Consider the following 25,061-nt stretch of genomic DNA (forward strand, 5'->3'; position numbering starts at 1 on the left):
TTTATTTTATTTTATTTTATTTTATTTTATTTTATTTTATTTTATTTAAAAAAAATAAAAAAGGAGTGTTGTGTCAATGGGAGGAGATATGTCACCCTTCTCTTGATTCAAAGGGGTCTAGCCTGCAGATTAGGGGAAAATGTCCTTACCACTAACCTGTACAGGATTCGAGAATATTCTATCTTGAACCTGTCAGGCCTGTGAAAAATACCATGATCATTATGGAAAATACTTTTCAAGATTTGCTGTGCCTCATGGAGAATTCTACTTCTATTCAGTGTTTTTTCAGTGCTTTGTTCAGTAGTTTTATATCCTCCACAAGAGCTGAAGAGATTTTATTCTGGGACACTTTAATTTACATTAACATTCAGTTCACAGAGTGGAAATAAAAAGGAACAAAGGTCGTAAGACAGGATTCCTTCTCCTCCTTTTACCCTGCCTTTTAGATTTCTGCTATTACTCATCATTTTAATCTGATGGACATTCCAAGTTGGGCTTTGCATGGTAGCAAAGTTACAGTGGAGTAGTCCTAGCAGTTAGAGCAGTCAGTGAAGCAAAAGTGAAGTTATGAAAAAATGAAGATATATGAAAGGTGGTAATTTTTTTTGCATGTCTCTTACTTGTTGCTGATTCAGTATTTTATTTCTGTAATGTTTTAATTTTCACTGAAGATGCTTGTGGTTATCATCTGGGGATAAGTTTTGTGAGATTCTGCAGTTATCATTATGTGTTGAGCATTTTGATTTCATGGTTGTGGTGCAACAGTAAATAGAATCTGATGATATATTTCTTCATTTTTTGTGTGTAACCTTTTGGACAGCCCGTTTTGAAGTGCTTTGAAAATGCAGTCAGCCTGAGTTCTGACACTGTAGAGTTCTGTAGAGTTCAGTGGAAACATGCCCACTTACCCCATGGATGAAATTTGGCTTGGAGCTTGTTGGGCTGCAGGTAGTTGCTAAGTGAAACACAGGAGGTGAATCACATATCACATATAACAGCTTCTAGCCTTACATCTTGAATTAGTGGAAAGGTTTTTTTGCTTTGCTGTTTTAAACCTGTAACAGCCCATTGGAAAAGACTTCAGGAATTTGTAAACATTCCTGTATTTTCAAAGAAGGCAGAATGTTAATGGAATGATACAAGTAAACTACTTTTCTTACACTTTGCATTGAGAAAAGTGTGGTCAGAGCCAGTAAGATCTCTGAAACTTGCAGATCCGTTTACACAATTCTTAAACAAATGGCATTACTAAATATCCTGTTTTCAGGCTCCAGATAGTACAAATATTGGATGTTTCCAAGCTAGTGCTTTAATTAGTGGAATACCTCTTCCCTAGAGAGAAAAAGCAATACCAGAGAAACCAAGAAACTTTGATTGTATTTAAACCTTATGTGAGGCAAGCAGACTAGATCTGGAACACTGTATCTTACGAATCATAGAGGATATTTGATAAATCAGTGGTTCTTTCTTCATCTGGTTCAGTTTGATAGGTGGTTGGTGGTCTTAGTATTAATTTAATCATTCTGGGTCTGATATATTTATTAAAAAGATGATTAAGAATTTCAGATAGGGATTAAAATGACTTTATTGAAATTCAGATGTAGTTGACTTGTAATGAGAAAAAATGTCAGTTTTTTTCCTGAAAACTATTTGTTCTTTCAGGAACAGGTTGACCTGCAAAAATATACCAAGCTAAAAAGAGGTGTCATGGGCCACATTAAATACCATTTAGTGACAGTACATCATGGCTAGACTCGTGGGAGTTTGAAGACAGCTGATGAAAGTCAGGGTTTTAGCATGCAGAGGAAATAATAAATGAATGCAATATTGAATTTACAATGTTCTCTTAGGTACTCATTTCTTCATCTTGTCATTCCTGAGGTACTAGGGAGGGTAACTGACGCTATTGAGAGAACTTTTTGATGAAGGCTTTCAAGCAGCTGAAAAAATCTCAGAACTGAATGGGTGTAAGACGAAGCTGAAGAACTCAATCTGGAAATAATTTTGTAAAAAATTTTGGAACTGTGAAGATAGTTAACCAATGAAACAACATCTTGGGTGTAAGGGTGAACTCATTTTTCTCCTTGCTTACAACTCTCTTCTAGAATTTGCTGTAATATACTGGCTAGAACCTGAGCTTCGTTCTGAGAATTGGTTGCAGACCACAGTTTGTATTAGTTCTCAGCTGTTTCTTAATTAGGTTACACACTTCCTTTGGTAGATATATCACCCATTTTGCTCCACCAAGGCCAGTGTATATTTTCTATAGAAGGTAGTAAGAAGCAGTATGAGGACTGTGAAAGCCCTCTAGGAATTTGGACATACTCTCTGTGTTAATTCTCTTTGACAGATATTTAGCCAAATACTGTAGTAACCTTTGAAAATTTCAGCCAAAGAATTTGGCTGAAAGTGATTGTTGAAGTCCCAGCTGTGCACTCTGAAGAAAGATAGAAGACATTCTTTAGTGGTGCTTCACTGTTCCATTGTAATACAGCCTTCAAGTGACTGATTTACACTAACAGTGGTCTGCAAAGGTAAATAGGCGCTCTCTTAAGTGAGAGTTTGTTTCTTCTAAGGATAAGTAGAGACTCACTGGACAAAAATGAGTCCTTCCTGCTTGCCTGTGTTGTGCCTCATTCTGCTTGAGTGAGTTGTGCTTGTCCTAACCAAGAACTACTAAATATTCCTTGGATAAAAGTATTACCAATTTGAATATGAAAGCAGATTTTCTCTATGTGGTGAAATACTATAGCTTATAAATAATATAGCTTGTTCCTATCTGAATTCAAAGACATCAATTTTAGTATATGCTTGCTGCCAGCCATTAAACTGAAGTTTACAATTTAGAATATTCAATAGCAAGTTCTGTCCTCCCATTTTTTGAAAGATTGAAAAGCTTTGGGTAGATAATTATTAAGAAAAGTGACATGAGAATAACAAATGAAATAGAGCGGTCTTAAAAAAACAATTGAGAAACTGTTATGCTCTCACAACTGTGCAGGAGCTCAATAAATCTGAACTTCAGAGACAAATTTTGGAACTAGGTAAATGGAATGCTCTTGCTTACAGCCTGAAAGGTACAGCTCATTGCTGCAGAAAGCTATGAATAGAACAAACTTAGAAAAATAAATCGTATACTAGCAGGGTTATTACTGATATCCAGAATTATAAAAATGAATGCTATCAAAGTTTGAAAGAGATATTATGTTTCAGGCTTTGGAGCATAGGTTAATCTCTGTCTGACAGATATCAGGATGAGACTTGTGGGAAGATGATGTCATGTCTACCTTGTGTGGACTCTCCTGGTGCTGCCTGAAAACTGCGCTGGCAGTATACAAAACTATTTGAACTTGTTTGATTGCTTGTATTAATTAATATATACAAAGTCCTTTAAAATGTACTTCTATATTAACATAAGTGATAGATATCTAAAATGCTGTATTCAGTCACGCAGAATCACGGAATCACAGAATCACAGAATTGTAGGGGTTGGAAGGGACCTCCAGAGATCATCAAGTCCAACCCCCCTGCCAAAGCAGGTTCCCTACACCAGGTAGCACAGGTAGGCATCCAGGCAGGTCTTGAACATCTCCAGAGAAGAAGACTCCACCACCTCCCTGGGCAGCCTGTTCCAGTGCTCCGTCACCTCACCGTAAAGAAGTTCCTTCGCACATTTATGCAGAACTTCCTATGCTGCAGCTTGTGTCCGTTTCCCCTTGTCCTGTCTCCACACAATGGTGAAAAAAGTGTGGTCTCGCCACTCTGCCCCCCACACCTTAGATATTTATAGACCTGGATCAGGTCCCCTCTCAGTCTTCTTTTCTCAAAGCTGAACAGACCCAGTTCACTCAGCCTTTCTTCATAGGGGAGATGCTCCAGGCCCTTCACCATCTTTGTGGCCCTCCAATGGACTCCTTCCAAATTAAGTCAAATTAAATCAGGAAGAACTGCAGCATGGTTGGATATCTTTGTGATTGTGTAGGTGTCAAAATGATACTGACTCTTATAAATGGTAACTCACATACGCTGAGCACACATACTGAGCATATGTGTCTGTTAGAGTGCAGTGTGTTTTTTATATGCATTTATTTATTCGTCCAGGTTTTGTGGTTTGGTCTCACAGCTTTGCTGACATGGCCAATACATCACCTCTTCCATGTATAAGGTCTTATTTTACAATCTGCTTTTTCCAAAAAGAGCCTCTCAACTAATGTGTATTTGTGTGTGTAACAGTCTGGATGACACCTGAAACAAGGGACAAAATGACCTTCCATTACAGTTCACTAACTCAATATACCTAATGAAAAAAAAGTGTATCTCAAAGCAATTCTTTATTTCCCACCCACCTATTTTGTCTGTGAAAGGAAATAAAAGGAAAAAAACACAACTATGTGATTATGCTACACTATGCTATACTGTACTATATGTGTGAATAGTTTCATTGAAAATATTTGGCAACGTTCAACTGTGATATACTCTTAACATTTGATTAAATTTAATGCAACTAATTACTCATTTTAAATAAATCTGATACAGAAGTCTAATTCTAAATTAAACAAATCTGTCAAAAGTGACACAGGCAGAGTGACCTTGCTTCTGGTCTAGGGAGGGGACTTTTTAAGTGATGATGTCAGGGGGACATTACATGTAGCAACTGGAGAACGGTGCCTGTTGCTGGTGGCTATCCCCAGGAATAGGCTGTTGAGTCACCATCTCTGGAATTGTTCAAGAAATGTTTAGATGTTGTACAAAGGGACATGGTTAAATGGGGAAATATTGGTGGTAGGTGGATGGTTGGACTAGATGATCTTGGAAGTCTTTTCTAACCTTGGTGATTCTATGATTCTGTACTATAATATAATTCATATAACTATTACACACTTTTTACTGTGTTGATTTCTGCAAGATCTAGCAACTGGTTTTTAGTATAATTTTAAGTCTCTACAAAATAAAAAGCACTGTTATTTTATAACCTTCTGGCCAGTTACAAGCATGATGTAGCTGTTTTACTAAACGATGTAACACTAAGACAGCACACGCAGACTTCAACAAGTGAAAAGGACCTGATCAAGTTCTTAGTGAGAACCAGAGCCAGTATCAGAGGAATTCAATTTCTGTTGTCTGTCCTATAAGTAAACACACAGTAAGAAGAGGTTGTTTCAGAATTTAACAGCTACTGAAGGAGAGTTTTAAGGGACCAAAGTTGCTTTTTGCTTATATGAGAGGATTCATGTAGAATCATGTGCTAGTAATAACCATGCAGATTTGCATTGTGAAACGTCAATCTATCATGTATACTTTGTCCCTGGTAATGCAAGAAGAAGGGAGCCTTACAGTCTTCATACTCTCAGGTATGGCAAAAGCAATTGGAATGTTTTTCAAAGTAGTCTGGAGGGATAACTTTATGTGGTAGATGATCTCATTACTTCTCTCCTTGTTCCTCAACCAGTGTAATTAATATCCAAATGTTCCCCAAGATTAGCTTTATTTCCTGCCATACTAGTTGACAGACACTGCTGAGATTTGAATTCACAGCAGGCGAGAGCAGATGGCTACCTTTGCTAACAGATTACTGCATCAATACATACAGACTGCCCAGCTTTGTCTCAGTTAACTTCAACATATGATTTGTAAAGTGAACATATCAGAAGAAATTTATGACACCTATAATGAGAATCATATTATTGCTTAAAGAAGTAAAGTTGTCTAAGCAATTATTGTACATTTATGCTGATATTAGTAGGCAAGAAAACCACTTGGAAAACAATTAGTCTTTTCTTTGCTGTTAGTTCCTCTCATTTCATTTCTAATGAACTAATTAAACCTGAGATTTCCAAAACATACAAATTCTGTTGAAGTTTAAGCAAACATATCAAAATGTTACAGTTCAGTCTAATAAGATTGTACATTGTTTGTTTGGGACTTTTTACATAAGTAAAGCAGTTCCTCTTTAAACTTTTATACCTGCAAGTCTGTGATGAAACTACAGTACTCTAATTTAAAAGAGAAGAAAGAAAAATAAAACAAAACAGAGAGGGCCATTGTTTTAGAAAGAGAAAAGTAGTAGCAAGGTCATGCATACACATCCAGCATAGCAGATAGGTTAGGCTATTTGAGATCATAAACTCTGGGCAAAACTTGCCTGGAACAGCTGATGATGATGCCTCATAAATGAGGGCAAGGCTTTGGACAGTGTGTAGCAGCTCCATAGAAAAGCATGGAATGACCTAAGAAAGATCTGATGTTTTTAGCATGATGAATGATTATTTGCCTTGCAAAGAAATGTGTGACAAATGACTTCCTGTGTGCTAGAAGTCAGTCCTGTGTGCTAGAATGCTGGATACTGTTGGCATTATTTTTGAAGATGGTTGATCTATTATTTTTCCTTGTGTATCACATATTATTCTTCTGGAAGTTCCCATTGCTTTGGGTGCTGAAAATGGAGGTGTGAAGTGGCTTATAGCTATGAGATGGAGGGGAAGTGCTGGATCTTGCAGAGTCTGGCCTTTTTCCCTGGTACCATCATGCTGCTTTTCTGCTTTCCCGAGGGCAACAGCTAAGTCTGCTGGAGTGCCTTGAACAGCAGCTCTACACAATAGCCAACCTGCACTTCTGAACTTACTCTCCTCTATTTTGATCTGTTCAGTGCTTTGTTTCCCTCACCTCATACTTGGGCTTGGCTGTGCTTTCTGTGAACTTTGCATGAGAGGGAAGGCTACAATCTCTTGTGTGATACAGGGGCTGGTGGGATTTTCCTCTTGGTGCTGTGGAGAACAGTGAGAGCACCACTTGCCAGTTAGATCCTGGAAAACAAAAATTCTTTTGCAACTGTACCGGAGAGATAGATTAAATTTCTGGTTTTAATAAATGAGAGGGAGAATGGTTATTTTGAAGTTAAAAACTGAAGGTAAATTCTATTTGCCCACCTGAAGCATTTTCCTTTAAAGTTAGCTGAATGTTTTTGTACACGCAGTAACTTTTTCTTAGGATGCAAAGTGGAGGCAGAGCAGAAAAATGTTTTGTAGCAGTTTAAAGATTGTTGCTATATGTTTCCAGAGATGCTGTTTGTACTCCCTGACTGAACTGTGGGCAATTGACCACGGTGAATATTTAGTTTAGTGGAGTGTTTTTGCCTGCACTTATACAGTTTGTATAGAATGAGCATCTATTTCTGTCAAAAGCAAATATGTATGGTTTTTTTGTTGTTGTTGTTTCTGTTGTAGACTTACCCTCAGCAAACTTAAGCAATTATAACATCACTGTGGTGGAAGGAAAAAGCATCACACTGTACTGTGATACAACTGGAGGGCCACCCCCTAATGTGTCTTGGGTGCTCACTAATCTTGTTTCAAACCATGAGGTAAGTTTCATATTCAAAGAAGTGACAATTCAGAGAGAAGAGATACCTGCTTGTGGATGGAACGAAGGTTCATGTCCAGCTTTAGTTAACTTCTTATCAAAAAGATGAAGATTAATGTTGGGATAACATTTATATTCCTGTTAGTTTCAACCCAGGCTAACTGCTGCAGTGGTTCTGGAAAATGTCAAACATTTGCTCCTTGAGATTTGTACATGAGAGCACTGTACTTTCTTGGATGTTATACAGTGAATAAGGATACTAAACAAAAGTGCTTTCTCAGCACCTACACAGAGGGAATAAATCTTACATATCCTGACAATGAAAAAGGCTTTGTGTTGCAAATTGTATTGTATTTTCAAGCCAAAACCCTGGTGACCATATTACCTATTGATTTGACAGTTTTGATTGTTGGTATTATTTTGTGTTTTGTTTCATTTTTCTTCAACAAAACAAAGCAACAATGAAGTCTTGGAAGTCAGGGTCACGAAAAGGTAATTAAAAGGTTACAAAAAAAATGGCATTTTCTTATGAAGTCTGAAGACATTCTCTTAACAAAGTCCCAGGCAACAGGACTTTTGTTTTCTAAGACCCTTGTGTTCTCTGTCCTTGCCTTGGACTGTGCATGCAGTGGAGACAATTTGTTCTGATGGAGATGCTGATGAGGAGCAGTGTCTTCCACATGCAGCTGCTGACGCCTTAAATTCCATCAATTTTCATGGTTTAAGGCCTTCTGTTATTTACACTTTTATGGCATTGGCTTCATACTGTTCATGAGTATGAGGCTGCCTGAAGATTATTGATGTGTGCGAAGTGTGAGATGTGTACTTCTAAAACTGTTTCTGTAATGCAGAAGAACCGGGACCTCTGGGACCTCTTAATCTTTGCACTTTCTGCTTTGATGCCATTATATTGGGTCTTCACAGGGTTTGACCAGTATGTCTTTCAGCTTTCATGAGTAAGAATTCTGCAGAGCTCTAGTTTTATTTTTAAATTTTCCTCTACTCTGTAAAACTACCCAAAGGCACCAGTCGTCATAAAGAACAAGAAATTAGAACCATTTGGGGAACCTATGCCAAGCTGTGCTTTTTCTTCATCTATTTTTCTTTTTTTTAGTTATGAGCCAAAACAAATGTGGGATACTGTTCAAGAAGTGAGATCACTTCATTTTTTAACCCTCGTATCTTGAAACGCTGTGTTCAGTTTGCTTCAAGGTTTCCAGAAATACTCTGTCCTGGCATAACTTCATGTGTGAGATTTCAGAGGGGCTCGTGGCATAGGCTAGCTGCAACTTTAGCTGTGGAGCACAGTAGTCTTTTCAGTAGCGGAAGAATGAGTGCCTTTTAAATCTCGTTTCTCATTTGCAACTATTCTTCCCTTTTCTGCTAGCATTGTTTTTGTTTCATTCCTCTCTCTTTCATATCTGTGTTTCTGCCTCCCTTTTCTTCACCTCCTGTGCTGTTTCTGCCTGCTTTTTCTCCCTTTTGTGTTTTACAGAGAAACGTTAACAAAAATTAAAATGGTACCCTATTCCTGCAGATTTAACCACACATTCAGCTTTTATGCTGATTTTTTTTTTTTTTTTTTTGCTATAGATTTCAGTCACGAATCTGTGTTTGGAACCCTTTCTGTGAATCCTCTTTTTAGCACTGCTCATCTCTAAGGGCTGCATGTGGAGAAATGTACAGGGAGCTGCTGGCTTTTCCACTCTGCCTCCCTCAGTGTCACACTGATATCAGTGGGGCATTTAACGCATTTAACTCATATGGAGTTAAGGTGTTACCTCAAGGTTCAAAGTTCCAGTTCTGTATGCAGAACTGTTCCTCTGGGTCCCCATTGACTGCTGGTGAAAGTCACTGCTTTTACAGGTGTATTATCTGTTTGTGCAGCACTGACGTGTGTGTGTACACTAAGAAAAGTACCTCAAAAGGAGTTTTTAAAAAGGATACTTATTATTGCTTATTCTCCAAATGTGTTCTGATTCTATTCATTTTTAAGAAAGTAGCTTTGCATTTTATGAAGTATTCAAGTGTGGAAATAGTAATTATTTGGAGATCATGTGAATGACCTGGTTTAAGAAAACTTTGTCTTTGACAACTAGTTTTGCTAGCTACTATTTTTTTATAATACAGTCCACTTTGTGAAGTGTAGCATAGCTGCATATTTAATATGGCATTTAGGCTATAAAGGTGCTGTGAACTTTCTAAGAATCACAATAATCAAGAGTTCTAAGAATTATAATTCTTACTTTAATTAGCCTTAGTATATAAACACATAAAACAGTACTTGGGCAGTAGTGTCTTAGAAAGTATGTCATTTCTCACAAATTGCTTTATGAGAGGAAGAAACTTTTAAAAGAAATTTGGCAAGCGAGGGGATGAGGGAAAAGACACCAGAGCTCAGAACGCAGCAGTGTAAGTAATGTCAGACAAATGCAGGGAGACCAAAGAAAGAATAAAGCAAGCATCAAGAAGGAAGGAGGAAGAAAAAGTTCAAGGGAAGGGACATACCAAAGAAATCAGTCATGAAGTGGAAGAGAGGGATGAACAAGGCTACGAGTGAAGAAGAAAACATTTGTGTAGAGGGGTAGAAGTGTTCAGAAAAGGCAGAATCTGGCTGGGACAGGGCAAAGTGGATGAGTACAGTATTTACTGCAGGACTGCACTTTTCAAACTTCAGCCCCTGATAGTTACAATTGTTTCTGTGTTTTATGTCTGCTGGATAGGATGCCAAGTAGCATTTTGATTAATTACAGATTGATAGAACTAAGGAGGCAAAAAATGCTGTTGAGTCGTGGCCAGTGATTCCCCACCATTCCCTTCTTTCTCTAGGCTGCAGTTGATACATGCATGTTTTTCTGATCATTTGTAGAGTGATACAAGTAAGAATCCTGCCTCGTTAACCATAAAGAATGTTTCATCCATGGACAGCGGACTGTGGATTTCATGTGTGGCGGAGAACATTGTGGGAGAGGTCCAAACCTCTGCAGAACTGACGGTATTCTGTACGTACCCAGGCCTCCATGCAGCTCCTGAGGCCAAACCCCATTATTAACGGCTCTTTTGGGTATAAATATTTTTGGGGTGCACAGGTTGCTAAAACAGGAGCACCTTTGAAGCATGTGAACTGCCTATTGCAGTTAATACTGGGAATAGCCCAGCCAGAAGTTTCTGAGTTTGTCTTCTTCTACTCTGCGTTCTGCAAAAAATACATTTCTAAAGGCTTCCTCTTCAGTGAGGACAACCAGTAAACAATAGTCTGAAAGCCAAAGCATTGCCAGTGTGGGAAGGTTTGTAGTGGTGTGCATATACATACATACTATCTTAGGAATTAAGAATGCATAGAATTAACTGTAAGATGCTAACTGTAAGATGTTAAAGTTTGTATTATGTAAAGCAAAAACTGCTTTGTTCGAAAATAACACACTTGAAACATTTGTACTGCCAGATGTAAATTCATTTGTCATGGCTTGAATAATGTGCTTTTTGTCAGGGCCAAAGAGGGGTAAGGAGCATGAGATATGGAGAAACTGGCTACTTAGATTGAAGATCCCATCCTGAATTTATTTTGTGTGAACTAGACAGCATTTTTTCACAAGTTGCAACCCTCTGTTTAATTGAAGATCGGAACATAACTCTTTGTAGATGGCAAACTTTGCTCAGTATGTGTTCACAACAGGGAAAACTAGAGAAAAAATCACTATAGATCTACTTCAAATGGCTTGTAGGTTGAAATTGGATATGTAATAGCTATGGGAAGGAACATAAACTAGAAATATTTCAACAGTGTAAATGAGATTCTGTGCTTGGCACTGTTATGAGTGATAAAAGGGAGTGTAACTAGATGAAATTGGATGCAGTTAAGAATAAATATCAAGGAAAATTTCCCAATAGTGAAATAAAGAGCAAGGTGTTGGAATAGTCTCCTGAGGGAAACAGAACAAGTCTGTAAACTTGAGACATTTAGCAGGTTTGAATAAAGAATGAGAAAACCTGTAGTAGAAAATGGTCATTCCCTGACAGAATAATCCAGGGAATGAAGTCATCTGTACTGGCTTTGATTCTGTGAGGAAAATCATCTGAAAGTTTGGATTCCTGGCAGAGGATATTTCCAGTACTGCTTGCTTTGGGCCAACTTTTACATATTTTCAATGCTGTTCTGTTCTTTCAGCACTGCTCTGCACCATTTTCTTCTGCAGAATAAAGATAAAATTGCTCTTTTCTCCTTCTCCAGAAACTGATTTTCCCACACCTGTCAGGTATGGGATCTAACTGGTGTCCAGTCTTTGGATAAAGCAGTTAGTTTTTCTTCTCTGAAGAATGGTTTCAGTTGTAAATATAGTAACCTACACAGAGCTGATGTGCTTCATGTTTGAGTGTGCTGTGAATAGGTATCATTCCTGAAAGTAACTTCCTGTGATACTTGTGAATGAAAAATATGACTTAAGGGAGTGGGGAAAAGATGTGTTCCAGATATTCTGATGTTGTTTACTCTTTTTTCCAATATAGTTGCACCAAATATCACATTTATTGAGTCTCCAACCCCGGACCACCACTGGTGCATTCCATTCACTGTGAAAGGGAACCCTAAGCCCACATTGCAGTGGTTCTATGAAGGAGCTATATTGAATGAGTCTGAATACATCTGTACTAAAATACATGTTATCAATCAAAGTGAATACCACGGCTGCCTTCAGCTGGACAACCCAACCCACCTGAACAATGGTGCTTATACCTTACTGGCCAAGAATGAGTATGGAGAAGATGAAAAGCGGGTTGATGCTCATTTCATGTCGGTGCCTGGAGATGGTGAGTATGATTTCAGTGTTAGCCATTGCAAACTGATGAGAATGTGCTTCTAGCAAGGTTTTTTTCTGTGGATGAATATCTTTAAAATCCATTGTAAAATAATGTTTTTCTTTAACTGTGGAGGCTGTGCTACTTCTCTCTGAATTCTTCCTTTGGGTAACCTCCTCAGTGCTAGGTGAGGCTTGAGGAAAGGTAGCTGGTTCTCAAGCATTTTCTCAAACCTCAGTACTGATCCTGGAAAGCACTGGGAGCCAGTTCAGGCACTCCACAAGCGTTCTACACTGTGTTTGAATTCAGCTAGGCAGTGTATCCAAAGACACAGGGAGTGCCCACATAGCATCTTGTGTCTTGTGGCAAAATCAGTATTGCAGTCTTCTGAGTTGATAATAACAAATTGTTTAGGACACAAGAGGGAGCTGGAGAGAAAACAAGTAACCCTGTGGTAGGATGATGGAAGTCTCAGGTCTTCACAGGCATTTAGGTGTCAAATTCTCATTTGTTTCAGCTGAGGTTGAAAACCTACATGCCTATGAATATCTGTGCTCAAAATGGTTTATGTTAATTATGTGCATCTTCTGCTCTGTCTCAGCCCTCTGAGCGGTACATGATCAGGCTCAAGGCAGGCTAACTCAATCAATCACTGCCAGTGATTGATGTTCTGTGTGGTGTGATGTTTCTCCACATCTTCAGAACCACGTGTGAAGTGAATGTAAGAGAATGTAGACGCACATGCAAATTAATTATTCTATCTGTAAGAACCTCTGAGCAGACCAGCCACAGCAGGAGTGGAAACACAGGCATGTTTTAGTGCAGATATTTGCACAGTCATCTCAGAAAATATGAGCATGTGTGTACTTTCGGCTTTTAATCACAGAATATAAAAAGCCTTCTTTTCTGAAGTGGCTATGTGCAATGCTGATGTTATCTGACAGAAGAAGATGTGAATATTGAAACTCTCTCTCCGGAAGTACAGGCAGGCTAGAGACAGTAAAAATATGGTCTGTACTTAGCGTTTGCTCCTAACGACTCGATCTGCTACAGGGCAAAACATAGCAGGTCCTTTCCTTTCCCACCTTTAGAAAGAGAAGGTGAAGAGAGATACAGCCAGACTCTCTTAACTCCTGCTGTCCTTAGCAGTCCTTTCTTCTTTCTTCTCTGCAGTTCTTCCTTAAATAGACTCATTACAAGAACATGCCGTGATTCCAGCTACTGGCATCCTCTGATACTGTACTGTAACAGCTCAGTAACAGTTCACCTTCTCCATGTTCTCTGTGCAATGGAAGCTCTGTCAAATTCTGACTATTTAATATGAATCTGGCTTCATTTTCTTGACAGAATAACAGTTTCACTAATACACCTATAATAATTTATCGTTTTTTGTCTTCAATCCATATCCCTCTTACTGTTCTGTTTTGCTTTTATGCTTCTCCCCTGTACTTCTTCCCAGCCTTTAAAATCACTAAATAGAGCAGGAGGTATCCTCCCAATTACAAACATAGTATTATTATTTGCTCCATTGTTTTTACATTCGTAGGGAATTTAGGTCTCCAAGATAATCTGTGCTGCATTTTTCAGCATTTCCAAGCTCTGTGATGGATTAAGCTTCACAAAAACAGTATGGAGGAAGCTAGACTACTTGTCGACAGGACGTATTTGCATTAGAAATCAGTTCATGCATGGTGGATTGCTCCAAACCAGTCTTAAAAATTAACAACAGGGGAAAATGCTTATCTAGTTAGCTTTCTCAATGTTGGTTTAGTTAGAGTAGATTTTTTTCTATAAGAATAATGACTTGAGCTTTCTAATATTTCACTACATTGTTGTCTCCTCTACTGAAGCAGATGTAAAAACAAAGGTTAAAAAAACAGACTCCTCCATGCATAATATTGTTATTATTATTTACTATTACTGTTTAAAGCTCTGTCAGGATTTTTCTAAAACCTTAAACAGTGCTGTCGTTACTGTGTAGTTTCTTCTTTTGGCCCACATATTGTACAATGAAGCATGAAGATTAAGGCCCACACCCTGGTATTATATTCAATTCCATGCCTTCACGACTGAATTAAATACCAGCCCCGATGTCTCATGGGGTGGGGCATCCTCACTGAGCTTTGAACTGATTCTCTGGTTATTAACATCACTTACAGGCAAATGAACTGCAGGTAAAAAAAATAAAATAAAATATAAAAAAAGCCCTCACCGATAAACTATACATTTACCTAAAATAAATGTGACAAAGTCTATAGCATATTCCTAGCATCAACAGTGCACATAAAGGAAAGGGAAACAAATGCTTCACATTGTGAAATTCGATTGTGTTAATGACATTACAGTTAGTGCTGTAAATTAAAATTTTGCTTTAGATGCTAACATCTGGAAGAAGAAATTTCAGGCTTTGCTACCTAGATTTTTAACTAATTTTAATCTGATAAAATTCTTGAACTCCAGTGTAGCTGTTTTTGCAGAGGATAACTTGTTTATTTGGAGCACATTATGGCAAACAATAGGCAGAAAACATTCATGTTTTATTCTGAGAGCTTTCCCAGAGTTGATCCATACTATCTAATGAGTGCTGGAGAGATTTTTACCAATAATAATTGTTTTTAGGAAAGCTTATTCATCTACCAACGCTATAATATAAAATTCAGTGGAAGGAATTCAAGTCACATCTTGTCAAAGTAAAAGAATATGTTAAATATTCTTCAGAAGTAGCATCTTGCTTGTGTGGCATAACAACAGGGTCTGTTTTGCAAAAGTATGTTTTTGGATTGAGACTTTTGCTGCTGCTTTATTTTGCAAATGTCAATTTCATAAAGAAAGAAGCACGCAAACAAAGTGCAGTTGATGTACTTCATGAAGATGAGTAAATATCATAAATCTCTAATAGTTTATTTACAACAACCTGTTCTAACAGAGACCAAAACAACTATATTCTTTGTTTGCCTTAAAAATAATTAATTGCATGTAAACACGCAAAATTACTGTGGTGAAGCTTAATGTTAAAGTAGCTTCAACTGATGTTCTGATGATTGAGAAGATGTGTTTTTATATAGGCAATACTAAAGAGAAACTTGGGTTTGGTCCGGCATCTTGATTTTTGCAACTTTATTTGAAGTAAAATATTTCGTTATATAAAAGATATTGAATGGAGTCAATGACTTTCTAGCTTGAATGCTCCTCGCAGGAATTAAGGGTTAAACTAGTTTGACGGCTTCAGCCCCATTCCTGTAAATAGTAACAGAAATGTTGCCATTTAACTCAGGAAATAAAGGCCTGGGAGTTTTGTCGTTGTTATTTTTCCTTGAAATTACAGAAGTAAATTAGGAATACCATCTTTTATCAGATGTTTTACAGTGGAAAAAGTGAATCTGTTAACTATGGAAGGAAAACCTTGTCATAAGTTGCTTTAGCACAGACAGTACTACAGGCTGTTTTCACTTTTTACTCATTCCTGCTTATTTTCACAGCAGTTCTCATGGATCTATTAGGCTATGTATCTGGATACTACGAGGGCTGCTTTGAAAGTAATGCCTCCTATTTTATTATGTTGGCCCATGACGTCAGAGGCAGATGTTGATGGTATGGCAGTAGAGGTTGAACATTCCCATCAGCATTTCCTAACGTTTTGCTGTCGTGCAATGGATGGCAGCAGTGGTGCAGTCTGACAGAATGACATGTGGCATAGATGTGCATATGGAGCAAAGGTGTGTCACTGAATTCCTCCATGCAGAAAGAATGGCAACCATTGATATTCATTGATACCTGCTGAACATTTGTGGAAAGCAAGTGAATGTGATCACAATAAGAACAGTGAGGCCATGGATGGTGTGTTTCAGCAGCAGCAACAGTGGATTGCCTCCACTGGTGCAGATTTTGATGAGTGTGGCATGCAGATTAATGAATAGCTAATGGTGGTGACTATATTGAAGGATAGTGTTTTGTATCTCTATCAAATAGTGTTATTGTGATCTTTGTATTTGTAGTTTCCATGGAAATAAATAGGTGGCATTACTTTCAGAGTGATCTATATAGAATATTTTCAAATGCATTTAGAGGGAAACCTAATTACCTGCTGCCATTCTGCTAATAGTTTGCAACTCTTTGTTTTGGATTTTCAGCACAGATTCTCACACTGTGCTGACATAAGCATAAACAATATTGTTCTAGTCATACTTGACAGTGACTTTATGCTAGTGTAATGTCATTGGTGTGGAATTACTGCACATTATAAGAACTTATGCCTTTTGAAGTTTGATTCATCTTTAGAGGTTTTAACCATCTATTAATTTTATTTCCAAAACAACAGAGTGAGTATATAGAAAAGATGATTAGGAGTCTACTACATAATCAATGCTATAGATACGTTATAGACCAGGATGAATGAGTATGTTGAAATATAATACAGATATCTTTCAAAGTGTGAACCATCTAATACTATGTTAATTTCAGTGGGTGTCCTGTGCATTATGCTCACATATGTGATTAGACTTACATATGTGTGGTAATTATAAAAAAAACTTGGAAACTGAAACTAGTAAAATTTAGAAAAGGGTAAGATAGATGGGTCCATTTGCCTCTGTAAAAGCTGGCTTGTGGGAGACCTGACTCTTTTTGTACTGAGTTCTGCCTGCAGTTCAGCTGTATAGCTGTCTTCTGAATTACATCCTTTCACGGTGTGAATGAGGTGGTGATGGTTAGGTCATTGCTAACTCTAGCCCTTACCTTGACAGCTCAGAGTGCTGCAACTGTAAGGCAGTTTGCTCTCACAATGCTTATACTGCAAATTTTTTCGATCAGGTAAGAGCCAGTGATTGTAATTGTCACTGAAATATGCTTCCTCTTAAGGTCAGGGAGATTTTTATCATTGATTCCCAACAAGAATAATTATTGTTTCACCTATTCCAGCATTTTGCCCAGTTGGGAAATATTTCTGCTTTTAGAAGAGCCAACACTCTGTATGTAAGCTTTTCACATAAAGCTAAGCATTAACACTGGGGATACCTATAAAATATTTTAAATGTAATCTGATAATAGGTAGTGCAATATGTTGATGCTGCTTTGTATTTATGTAGGTACTGGTAACTGCTATTGCAAATAACATGTCAACCTTTAAAAAACACTAAAGAAACTCTTGTTCTTCTAGCATTTGCAATCTATTTACAAAGGCTTTGTCTTTCTTTTTTTTTTTCTCTTCTCCATGTACAGGTAGTGGCCCAATTGTGGATCCAGACGTTTATGGTATATATTTGATTTTCTTTTTCTTTTCTTTTAATTATAGAAATGTAGAAGCTCAAACTACTAAAAGATTGTATGTCAATCTCAGCTAAACTGAAATGGCACATATTACAATAGAATTCTGAAAGGTATTTTGTATTGTTCATTCTTCTCCTGCTTTATATTATTTAAAATCAATGAGGGCAATATGACGTTTTACTTGTCCTACTGCTTTTGATTCACATTAGGAAAGGCATAAATCCACCACTACAAATGGTTGCAATTGGTCCTATAAAGTGACAGCTGTCTGATGTAGCTCAGAGGCATGAGATTTGGTGAGGCATTTTGCAGAGGAAAGGAAGTTCATGATTTCTCCTTATATAACTTAATTTATTTTTCAGGAATGTTTCCGTACTTGTTTAGCCTCCAAAAATGTACCCCTAAATCCCACTTAAAAATGAAGTTGGCACAAGTAAGTTTTCCTGTAGGCAATTCATTTTTCTCTGCCCTCTCATTTGTACCTTCCTTTAATCTCTCTTGCATAAGCAGAGCATCAGCTCAGTGATATCTGAGTGAGTGCCAGAAGATTTGATGACATGGTGTTCACATTAGCTTTTTAGATAGGCAAGATGTTTTAGACTGTACCTAGTGAAAGTCAGCATGCACTGGAATAGAAGCTATAAGCAGAAAAACAACTAGTTAGTTTTACATAACATTCTGGTGATCATGAAAGTCTATCCTCACTAACATACCCAAACACCCCCTAGCTTCTAATGGGAGCTTGGTCCTATTTGGAGTACTTTTATTTGGATGAAATGGCCCATAACTCAAGTTTCCTTAAGCTGATTTAAATGTTATTGCTTTGATTCCATTCCATGTCATTAAACTTTAGCAAATGTGCAATTGAAGCATCATTTTGGCTTAAAGTGCTTAGAAATACTAAACACTTCCCCTTCTTCTCTTTGCAAAGTATTTTTTTTTTTTGGAGGGATGCATATGGTGGTGGCAGTTGGCACAGGTTCTGACTTACATTCTATTACATAAGGTACATACATGAGGATTGTGGTTCTGAGTTTTTTGCCTGGGTCCTAGTGCATGTATCTGGCTCTCACCTTGTGAGCACTGTGCTTCAAATGACTTTGGTAGGCTCTGTTGAAATGTGCGCTCTGAGTTGTGCAAGTGAATCTGAGCCAGCAAGATCTTGTCCTGATGAAAGCAGTATTCCTTTTTATTTCTGGCTTTTCTCTCTGCTGTTTGAAATAGCAGTCTTTGATCTTTGCTTCAGTGACTCAGTACTTGCTTTGAGAAACACTTTGCAGTCTAGAGTGTTTCCCTAATTATTGTAAATTCACAAACCCAGTTGGTGAGATTAATATATAAGGCAGGCTGGAAAGACAAGAAACTCCCTCACTTCCGCGAAGAACCAGGGCCTGTGTGGTGGTCAGGGACCCACTGGGATTGCCTCCCTCTGGAGATGGAGCCTTTTCCATGACTCCTGTTCATATGGCTTGATCCCTGTGCTGATGTTTACTCACAGCTTGGATGGTGCTAAAAGGAAGGTTTATGGCCCACTCCCTCCCTCAGGACCTGACCTTTTGTGTTCTGCACTCCCTATGAGATGGTTTCCAAAGGCTTCTCATTAAATGCTTTAAAAATACTGTGGGAAACAGATCCGATGAGGCAGCGGCAGCCTGTGCCATGCTGTGTTTTCTTGGGGTTCTTGTCTCGGGCCTGTGGATAGTGTGGGCCTCCTGCAAAAAGTGAAGAAGAGAGCTGTTGTGATGCTGCATGGGGAGAGGCAGTGGAAGGCAGTGCCGCCTGCCTGGGGCTGAGCAGGAATCTGATGCCAAGCCATCTTCTTTGGCTCCTAGCTCATGTCTCCATGACATGCTGCTTCTAACGTGGTTACGTGAGAGACAATGTGCCCTGAAGCATTCAGCCCCAAGGGAGCTGTGCAAAATGACTTCCTGGTTCTTATTGTGGTGATCTTGTCTGTGTCCCAGCTGCTTAGCACCTTGCTTATAGAACAGCAGCAGGATACTGCAGCTCAAGATGTTGGCATGGTTATAGGTGATGTATAAGGTGCTAGGCACCAGGGAATCTGGCCCTCAAGCTATACAAGTCCCAGAGAGTGAGTTGAGAGGTGTGACCCTGTCTCTATCAGAATGCTATGTGTCTGTAGCAGGATTTTGTAATGAAGTGAACAAGAATTCGCTTAAGTCAGAATTGCTGGTTTTGGCTGGATAGCTGTTGTGTGTGTTTTCCTTGCCTGGCTCGCCCATTTCAAGACAACTTGAAAATCTGGCAATAATTCACAAGTAAATGCTTCACACTTATACAGTAGGAAATGGCAGTGCAACACCAGTGTACTGAAATGGCCTACATTTTCTCTTGCCCATTTTAACGTAAAACTGTATTCAGAGGATTCACAGGCCAGACTTGAAATGCTTTGCATAGTTCTCATTAATCCTTCAGGATATGCTTCCCAGTAGCTTAGGACAAATTTGAACATAAACAGAATGGCAAATAGCATCAGATTTTACCTTCCATGATTTATAGGTAAGATTAAGAACAGAAAAAAAAAAAAAAAAAAACTCTCTTGAAAATTTGTGTTATAGAGACTAGTGAAGGCTCTAAATATTTGTTTTATTTATTGGTCTTGTTGTAAAGCTACTGTAAGTATGGGCTTGGTCAAAATTATCTTAGTGAAGACACGGAGCAGCTAATTGTACAGGAAGCCCATTCTCATAAGCTGAGATGCTTGTTACAAACAGGATTCTGCTCTGGTGAAGGGCCTGTGTACTGCCTACAAATAAATAAAACAGAAGTCTCCTCCTTTGCTGTAGCAAAATGTGTAGTAAGAGGCTGGTCTGCACAGTTCCTTGTCTCAAAGGCTTGGCTGCTTGTGCAGGTGAGCTGTTTGGGTAGGGTTTATGCTGCCTAGAGTTAGGAATACTGTTTGTTTGCCTTTCATTAGTATTTTGACCTCATCGTCGAGGAAGCTGTAGACATAGATACAGTGCTGAGTTGGAGAGTTCAAATGGTAAAAGACCAGGAAATTAAATTTTGTTTCCCATGAAAGTTCTGTAGACATAATATGTATTTTGACTTGAAAAAATCCTATCCTTCGGCATGTGTGGTATAGAGCCAGAGCAGACTACGTGAGCTGATTAGACAACCCGACTGTACTGACTGTAGCACTGGTGGCAGAGTGTGGGTTCACATCCAAAAAAATCTGCAGCCTGCTGAGTGTTTTACAGACAGAAAATGTGTTTGTGCATGCATGAAGATCAAAAACCTGGTGCCGCTTGTTGCTAGCAGTGCCAGCTGAGCTCTCCAAAATGGCCTTGGGAGCTAAAGAAGACAAATTCTACCAAGGCACAGCCCTTCCTTCCTCCCCATGCTAAGCAGCAAGGGTTAATGCCTGTGCGGTTAGTGAAAGCTGTGCCTCTGCACTTTGCATTTTTCATATTCACAGCTATGATTTCATCTGTAGGCTCATGGAACTGTTTTTAATCAAAATGTACAAAGAAATGCACAATTAATTGCTAATTTAAATTACAATGCTGGAGGTGCATTAGTAATAGATGCGGTTATTGCCCTTGTTTCTTTCATCTACACACTCTGCAGTCATAAAATTGAAACATTATGTATATTTCCAGATGTAATCTTAAAATATATTCTGTTCTGTATTTTAATGTATGTATCTCTAAGTAAATATGAATAGTATTTAATTATTTTTATCTCATTGGAATAAATTTGACGGAAAATCATGGACTGTAAATATATTTGTTTCATTTTTAAATAATTATAAATAATTGAAGCCTGTTCATCCTTTTGATGGAATAGATTCAAATGCACACCTCTGTCAGTAGGAATACTTTGATAAATCAAATTTCTTCATACTGTTTCAGGCATATAATTCTTTAAAGTTTTATCTGTGTGACAGTTTGTCATGCTAGACTGTAACCCTTGTACATTCAATAATATATTTTAATTACTTTTTAAACTAAGAAAAACTGGTATTTCACATTTGATAGTTATAAATGTGCTAAAAAGCCATGCTGAGTTCACCTCAGCTCGACAGAAGTCCCCATGCTAATTTCTAAGACAGTCCTATATTTGGCTGAATACAAGGCAGGAGAAGTTCAGTGTAGAGGGCAGTCTTTCATTTTTAATGGGAAGTCAGAAACACATAAAAATAGCTTTATGAATGGAGTTCTTATTTAACTCTAGGTTTTCCAGTAGAGAGATGACGACATAGACTGCTTCTCTATAAAGCTGTAGAGAGAGCAACCTTCTGTTTTCAAGTTTGTCAGTCACAACATATTTGTTTAAAGTTGTCTGTGACAGGGATCTCCTCCATAGTATACCAGATACAAAAGCAAGTATGTATTGAGATATGCTATTGACCTTACTGTGTTACAGAGCTGAAATAATAAAAACAACTCTTTCCCTTCTGAAGTTAAGAAATAATAAAAGCAACCCTTTTTCCCCCTTTCTTAAGAATATGAAACCACGCCTAATGATCTTGGAGACACCACAAATAACAGTAATCAAATCACTTCTCCGGATGTTTCCAACAAAGAGAATGAAGATAGCATCACTGTAAGTATATACATTATTTCCTGATCCCTAATCTTGGCAGACTTTCTGTATATAACCAGTGAAACTATGGAGATTGTAATAGGACCCTATGCTACTAGAAAACAGAGCTATTACCACAAATGACCCAAAATCAGAAAAAAGAAAACGTTAGAGCAGTGCCTCCCACTCTGACCCTCGTCCCCTCTTTTGAAAGAGTGAATTACTTCCCAAGTGAAATTGCTATTTAATTTGTTTCATGCTCTTCTGAGCAACTAAGTTTAAATTTTTAGGCCAAGACTCTGCTTCTAATTTAAGCCAAAGAGAACAACTCTTTATTTACAAAACAAAGACATCCAAGGCAATTTAAAAATTGTTGTTTGAGTACAGTCCTTCAGCTTCTCCTCAGGAGAGGTCATGCTGTAATGAACTCTCAGACACTTAACTTCGTCTCTAAAATGTGATTTTATCTTTTTTTTTTTTTTTTTTTTTTAATAAGAGCACTTGTATTTGACTTCAGCACATGCAGCTGCAGCTGTGTTGGTGGGTCTCCTCACTTGTATCCTTGCATCTCACGCTGGCCTACTGAGCTGCGGGAGAGCAGCAGCAGGTGAACAGTTACCATGGCTGTCCACAACACCAGTCACCCTGCACAGTAGCAGGAGGGGGAAAGCCTGTGCACTGTGGCTCAGGGAGCCAGCTGTGATATGGGGAGAGGCAGGAAAGGAAGGTCTGCCAGCTGGTGTTGTCTCAGTGAATGCTTCACAGTGATAGACTGTGCTGAAAAACTGGGAGGATCTCAGGCACTCTTATCTCCTCTGATAGTAGAGCCACTGAGTGACTGAGATTGGAAGGGACTTCTGAAAATTGGTTTTCTCACCCACAGGCTCAAACTGGGGCTGGCAACAGCAGTCGCAGGTCTCTGTTTTTAATATCTCCAGGGTTGGAGGCTCCACAGCCAACTTGGGCAATCCATGGTAGTGTTCAACAACTCTCACAGTAAATCATAGTATCATAGAATGGTTCGGGTTTGAAGAGACCTTTATGACTGTCTAGTTCCTATCCCATTCCTATAGGCAGGAACACCTCCCTCTAGACCAGGTTGAACAAGGCCCTATCCAGCCTGGCCTTGAATGTGCTCAGGAAGGGAGCATCCACAACCTCTGTGGCTAACCTCTTCCAGTGTTTCACCATCCTCACAGTAACAAATTTCTTCTTATTATCTAGTCTAAATCTACTCTTTTTCAGTTTAAAACCATTTCTCTTTGTCCTGCCACTACCTACTTTTATAAAAAGTCCCTCTCTAGTTTTTCTGTAGGTCCCTTTCAGGTTGGAAGGCTGCTGTAAGGTCTTGGAGCATTCTCTTCTCCAGGCTGAAGGGCCCCAGCTCTCTCAGCCTGTTCATGTAGGGGAGGTGCTCCAGCCCTCTGATCATCTTTGTTCTTCCTCCTCTTCCAGCAACTCCTTGTTCTTCCTGTGCTGGGGCTTCAGAACTGGATGCAGCTTTTTTCTGACACGTTTTACTTTTTTGCTTTCCTGTAACATGCCACTCTGTGTCCCTTCCCCACCTTGAACATGTAAGATGTTGAAAAAGTGGTTCTCAGAAGTTCTCTGAATCTTTAGTCTCCGTAGGGTGGAAGAAACCTCAACAAGTAGCAGCTTTCTGTCGTCTTTGATCTGAGTGCAAATGCCTCCTGATTGAAATGAATTTCTTAATAACTGGGTTAATAAATATGAATGTCTTTGAAGATAGCTCATGAGAGCAAAACAAATCGACTTGTTTGTGTCCTCTTTTTATAGGTGTATGTTGTGGTGGGAATTGCAGCACTGGTATGCACTGGCTTAGTAATAATGCTCATTATTCTGAAGTTTGGAAGACACTCTAAGTTTGGGATGAAAGGTAAGCAGTGTTGTTTTTTATGTCTTCCATAATAGCTGTGGATTGTATAAGCTTACATATTAAGGCTTCTGCACCAAGAACAGTTGAGATAACCAAATGAATGGCAATCACAATTAGTGTCTCATTCATTCATCAGGTAAGTAAAGGCAGAGACAGATGCAAGTTGGAATACAGAATTTTGGATCAAGTTGTTCTCTTTTTTTTTATGACAAATACCATTTCTTTCCATTCTTCTGAATAGCCACATACAACACCTCCTGGAGTAAAATACTGAGTCAGTGTAGGGAGGAAGAAAGTAGGAAGTTAAATTTATTTTGATATGACTTAGAATACAATTATTTGATGGGAATCCATGCTGTATAAAAGCATACTGCAAATGTTGCCTTAAGATAATAGATGTGAAGAAAAACAGTGGCAAGAGTAGAAGGTGTATTTGCAGTGCCTGCTGTTTTACAGGACTATCTGACGGATGCATTTTTGTGAGCTGCTGTGTGTATATTGGTAAGTGTCAGCTGGAGAGGATGGCAAGTGATCAAGTCCCTTTGGGAGGGAGACATCTCAGCTCTTCCACTTATTCATTTTTTTAATTTTACAGCTTGATGGAGGGACATGTAACATGGGTGTACAAAGGGCTATAACTCTATTACTGTATTATTTTACTGATCACATCAAACATAATTTGGAGATATTAGTAGAACTGTAATCCAAAAAAAAAAAAAAAAAAGGGGGGGGGAAGGAAGAAATAAAAGAAAAATAAGAGAAAAATGAGGACTAAATGTTTCTTTACTGCATACAAAAGAGATACTTTTATTTTTAGGGTGTGTAGTTGAGGGTCTGTAGAGGGAGAGGTAACTAGACTTTTGTTAGGCTCCTGTTAACCATACGTTCTTTCTCTCATTACTGCTTATGACATATTACCACAAAGATGCAAACTTTAGAGACTGGCTTATCCTTGGCAATACTCTTCTCAGAGATACCTACTGTATATTTGGTGTTTCTATATTCTACCTAGAGAAGAGTTCCTGGAGCGGATGAGGTTTGAGCAGAGCAGAAGTTTAGATAGTCCAAGGATAGTAACTTTTTCCCTTACCTCTTTTTGTTGTGGTCTTTTGGTAACATTAAAAGAGAGCAGTCATTGTAAAATATCCTGAAAAACAACATTGAGCCTGCAGCTCATGGTCTTGGCCAGATACTATAG

The 25,061-nt window shown here is 38.4% G+C and overlaps 1 protein-coding gene across 4 annotated transcripts in view; it reads left to right on the top strand.

Moving 5' to 3' along the window:
- NTRK2 (neurotrophic receptor tyrosine kinase 2) overlaps window positions 1–25,061 on the top strand; it is a 200,580-nt gene that overhangs the window by 34,234 nt on the left and 141,285 nt on the right. For 3 of the 4 annotated variants that reach the window (XM_042877533.1, XM_042877531.1, XM_042877534.1), the window contains exons 6-11: window positions 7,224–7,360; window positions 10,229–10,361; window positions 11,866–12,165; window positions 17,371–17,403; window positions 21,887–21,987; window positions 23,764–23,863. In XM_042877533.1, the coding sequence (XP_042733467.1) occupies window positions 7,224–7,360; window positions 10,229–10,361; window positions 11,866–12,165; window positions 17,371–17,403; window positions 21,887–21,987; window positions 23,764–23,863 (804 nt within the window). The remainder of the gene's footprint in view (window positions 1–7,223; window positions 7,361–10,228; window positions 10,362–11,865; window positions 12,166–17,370; window positions 17,404–21,886; window positions 21,988–23,763; window positions 23,864–25,061) is intronic. The other variant, XM_042877532.1, reaches the window with a different exon arrangement.

Source organism: Lagopus leucura, unplaced genomic scaffold (assembly GCF_019238085.1).
Source record: "Lagopus leucura isolate 7727_CA_CO unplaced genomic scaffold, USGS_WTPT01 Super-Scaffold_100018, whole genome shotgun sequence".
NCBI lineage: Eukaryota > Metazoa > Chordata > Aves > Galliformes > Phasianidae > Lagopus > Lagopus leucura.